At 37.7% G+C, this 5,021-nt stretch overlaps 1 protein-coding gene across 1 annotated transcript in view; it reads left to right on the forward strand.

Moving 5' to 3' along the window:
- Positions 1 to 2,253, forward strand: part of METTL8 (methyltransferase like 8) — an 18,037-nt gene extending 15,784 nt beyond the window's left edge. Inside the window, 4 exon segments of the mRNA XM_010295293.1 lie at positions 678 to 784; positions 879 to 944; positions 2,064 to 2,228; positions 2,231 to 2,253. Coding sequence (XP_010293595.1) covers positions 678 to 784; positions 879 to 944; positions 2,064 to 2,228; positions 2,231 to 2,253 — 361 coding nt within the window.
- The last annotated feature ends 2,768 nt before the right edge of the window (positions 2,254 to 5,021 follow it).

A 5,021-nucleotide genomic window follows, 5' to 3' on the forward strand; every position in this document is an offset into this window, starting at 1 on the left:
TACTTACTCCTATCATACATACAGCAGGCTGGTGTAGTTTTTATACAGAAGAGCTGATGTTAGCTACCACCAAGATTCACAGACTTGTCAGTGTTTTGGAGGACGCAGACTTTCCTCCTCTAACTACCAATATCTCCAGATGGAGTTCTGCCAGATTCCTCTTCCTGAGGTACTACTCAGATTCTTCTTTCCATCCTCAACCACTAGGTGTAGAGATACTGATTTTGTGTGTACGATCAGTACCTCCATAAAGAAATCAGGTAAGTTTTTGTCTGCCTTCCAGGCCCTTGATTTTGCTATTTACAGCAAGAAGGCTCAGTCTAGCTCACCAATGCACATAGCTAACTGTTCATTCATTTTTTTGTCATGTATCTGCCTGACCCATATGACCCATATACTCAAAAAACATGTTTTAATCCATCCTTGAGATTCTGTTGAAGTGAAGGAAGAGGGTTCCTTTTCTGTTTCCAGTTTGTATTCTCTTACAGTTCCTTTTAAATTTTTGGTTTAGAGGCTTTATTGTAAAATGTTTGTCCTGTTCACTAGCACCTGGCCTTGCTGTAGTACATATAGACACCTCTTCTCACTGTAGTTTTTGAAGTCTATGTATATTTCAAGCATCTAGAAAAAAACAGTTATGTTTGCTGATTTCACCAGTATCCCACCTATTTTCTAAGGATGCAAGGAGTTGTAAATAGGTTGGCTAAGCTACTGAAACCTGGAGGAATATTGTTATTTCGAGACTATGGAAGATATGATACAGCTCAACTTCGTTTTAAAAAAGGTAATTCCTGAATACTTTTGTAGTTCACTGTTCATTTTAACTTCTTGAAAAAAGAAGTGATGTGTCCTTTTTCATTACTGCTCTAATTTCTTAGGTCACTGCTTATCAGAAAATTTTTATGTACGAGGAGATGGAACCAGAGTATATTTCTTTACCAAAGGTATGAAATGCTGTAGTTTTATAGAAAGGGTTGAGTGTCTCTGAAGATGATTTAAAGAAGGTTTTATTGGCTTTTTTTTTTTAATTCTTTGCTTTTACAAAGCTCAAATCTAACTGTTGTAAGAAAATAATTCCCTTATGTATACCCTTTTTGCATCTGGGTTTCTACAAGATTGCTTGCAGACATCACTGGAAATTTCTCTTTGTCTAAGTATCTTGTGTCTAATGGTATGCTCAGATTCTGTTATTGCACTAGATTTCTTGCTTAAAATTGAGATAAACATGCTTGGAAGGACAGTTGGTAGCAGTGCTGTGCCCTGATATTTTGTTCTGCTATGTTGGTGAATCTGAGCTGTGAGTTTCTGCAGGAGCTAAACTTAAATTCCTGATTATCGATTCTATTGCTCTTCGCCTGTCCACTCACTTGGTTCTGTTGGCAGTCTGCTTAGACTGGTATATTTTATCCCAGCTACTGGAAATTGTACAAGTCAGCATCACAATACTTTTTTTTTTTTTTTACCCTTTGCAACCTAGACTGTAAGCAATAGAGATGGATCAGGATTTATCCCAGCCTGAGTAGTTTTAGAAGGGTAAACGAAGATCTGGGACATGTATGGGAAATGGGAAATCACTTGAATTCAAAGAGCCTTCTCAGTTTTTAAATGTCTTGTTTTGTGCTTACTTACAACAAAGAAGTTTAAAGTTTTCCAGTGGTGACTGACAAGAAGGAGATAATGATGTTGGAATAAATGTGTGTATTGCCATTTGGCAGGCAAAATAGCTTTATCTCGATAGTATGTGAGCAGTGACCAAATGGCATGCATTTGTTTTCCTCAACTCTGGCATACTGAACCCTCTGAAGAAAGAGGATCTATGAATGGCATGACTAATAACCAATGTGGTTTGGGCTTCAACATAACATTTTTTTACAGTAATATAAATTGAGAGCTGTGAAAATTAATTTCTAACAAAAGACTTTTTACAAGCAGTTTCCTTGATCTTTCAAATCACAGAACAGATTTAGTTCCATCTTTGTTTGAACTGCAGGTTGTTAATTACTACGTTCTACAAATGTCCTTTTTTTTTTTTAATTACAATAATTCTTCATATGAGAAAATAGATGAGGTATGGAACATGTTCAACTTGGCTGGATTAACTGAAGTGCAGAATTTAGTTGATCGGCGATTACAAGTAAACAGGAAGAAAAAAGTGAAAATGCAGCGAGTTTGGATACAAAGCAAGTTCCAAAAACCATTGCTGATGTCTCTGAAGAATCCTGAAGAAACCACGAAAGGCACCCTTATAGATAATTGTACCATGAACTTCAGAAACTAAAGCAAATTTGAGTACGTATATTTCCTATAAATCTTGTGTTAGCCACTGAAAAGGAGAAATATATTGAACTGAAATATATTGAACTGAAAACCTTTCTGTGACATTTTTGTAAATGTATGTGTGTGAAAATGATCGGGGGGAGCTAATTTCTGACTTCTGCTTTATATGCAATAAAGGGATATGCATTAATCTATTCATAACCTTGACCAGACACTATTTTAATTCCTTGAATATGAATACTCTATGTATCTTGTTCCTATTGAAATTCACAATATGTAAAATTTTTAGACTGAAGTGTAATTTATTTCAGAGATTTAGAGAAACAGAGTATCTGTTCTCACTATCACTACAAGCTGTGCTGTGGTAATTTCTGAGTCGTGTCTCTTAACTGTCTTGTGTGTCTTGCAACTGTATTTCCTCTTTGGGGTGAAATTTCTTGGTGCATAAATAATGAAGACAAAGTCTCTTTCAGATTTGCATGTAAGTTATCATTTCATACTAACTGCATGTGATATGCGTAGGTATCAGATTAGTCAGTGATTGGGGTCCTCCACTGTGACTGACTTGTTCCTCTGAAGTCTCCTCTTTCCATCTACATGCTCATCAGAAATATGCCAAACTCAAGTTTCTGTAACAGCTTAGTGACACAGACATTAAAGTGCCCTAGGTTGTAAACTGAACATCATGTAGAAAAGAATTACCAAAATGCCAAGGCACTGCTGAAACCAAATAGTTAACACTTGCCTGGATAAATGCAGGCATTATTTTTATGACATGTCAGATACACTAGAGGGAGGAGCAGAAAGAATAGGGGTACATTTTATTAATATTGTTATGGGGTAATGTAATCACAGTAAAATGGCGATCTGCATGGCAACTGAGACATTTCTGTTGTTTAGAGAGCGCGGTTGCTTTCTTAGGGCTTGAGTCTCTTTAAAGAAAGACACAATGTTTTTGTATTGACCCTGTGGAGAGACAGTAAAAGGACAGGACTACACGAGTATGTCAAGTGCTTTTAAGAAGAAAACCAAAATGCAGACACTGTTTTCAGATGCAGACCATGATAACTGAGGCTGTTGAGCTAGTATTTAAAGGTGCCACTTCTATGATTTAAATGTGATTTTACAACCACTTAGCCACAGGGAGGAGAGGACAAGAAACAGGTGAATGAATAAAATCTCTTACTTCAACAAGGATACAGAATGCATGTTGTCTATAACATGCACGCAGTTTTGAGTGCCATTAATGTAGTAACAGTCTCAAAGTCTCTTTTCTTGCTTTTGTTTTAGTCTGAAGGGTATGCATGTCACAGCTGACAACCCATTTTTTTGCAAGTTGTTAGCTGTTAAGCTAAGTAGTCCTGATTTTTTTTTTCCAGAAAAAAAAAATTATCTAAATTTAGATGCTAAGTATCTTCATCCCCCTTTGACACGATGATGGACCTGCTTAATTTCCGTAAACCCAGATCTGTTTCAAAAATGAGGTGCAATAAGGGGCCTTTGAACGTAGGAACTGATCCTGCGTTTCTGGTGTATTCTAAACTCCCATGAGGGTAAGATACTCTTTTATGAATTAAGTGGCTTAGGAAGGTTTGGTTAGCAATGGCATTATTGTAACCTGCAATAAAACTTTTGTGGTATAAATGAAAGGTTAAAACATAGCTGTGTTTCTTCAAGCCCTGAGTCTTACGAGATGGTAGCATCTGCATGGGAAATGTAAATAAGTATCTGCTTATATTTTTAATTAGGTTTCTACTCTGTGCTATTAATCGTGACTTCTTGAGTATGCATAGCTGTTAGTGTAGTACAAAGATTTTCAGTTGTAGAATTTTCCAGGGAGGTGATGGTGGTGATAAGCTCTTGAGCATCATGCAGTCTCACTGCTGTGTGTGATGTAGATTTTTCCATGTGTAGAGGCTAATGAAACGTTTGTTTTGGCTTTCACATTGATATGTTGATTCTGGCAAGATTTTAATATGCTGTGTTGCTAGTTTAACAAAAACGTGACATCAGAAGAAACCAAACCCTGAATTTTCGTATGGCCTTGAGCAAAATTAGCTGTTTCTCTTCCACACCTTGCAGCGTAAGTATTGGCTGCCTCTTTTATAATAATGGTACCTATTTTAGAAGTAAGAAGATCGGCTACTATTTGTAAGTGTAGGATATTCACTGTAAAGTGAACTGTAAATAGTCTGAATGTTTGTAGGATCTATAGAAGGGGAAATGGGCCAAGACATAATTCCCGATAAGAACTTCTGAATCTGAGTAGGACTTTCTATATTTTGGCTTCGTGACATTTCAGTTTTCACAGAGTCACAGGATGGTTTGGGTTGGAAGAGACCTTTAAAGGTCACCTAGTCCAACCCCCTGCAATGAGCAGGGACAGCTTCAACTACATCAGGTTGCTCAGAGCCCCGTCCAACCTGACTTTGAACACTTCCAGGAATGGGGCATCCACCACCTCTCCAGGCAACCTGTGCCAGGGTTTCACCACCCTTACTGTAAAAATTTCTTCCTTATACCTAGTCTAAATCTGCCCTCTTGTAGTTGAAGACCATCACCCCTTGTCCAATCACAACAGGTCCTGCTAAAAAGTCTGTCCTCATCTCTTATAAGCCGTCTTTAACTCCTGAAAGGCCACAATAAGGTCTCCCTGGAGCCTTCTCTTCTCCACACTGAAAAACCCCAACTCTCTCAGCCTGTCCTCACAGGATAGGTGCTCCAGCCCTCCGAGCATTTTGTGA

Source organism: Phaethon lepturus, unplaced genomic scaffold (assembly GCF_000687285.1).
Source record: "Phaethon lepturus isolate BGI_N335 unplaced genomic scaffold, ASM68728v1 scaffold20619, whole genome shotgun sequence".
In the NCBI taxonomy this organism is placed as follows: Eukaryota; Metazoa; Chordata; class Aves; order Phaethontiformes; family Phaethontidae; genus Phaethon; species Phaethon lepturus.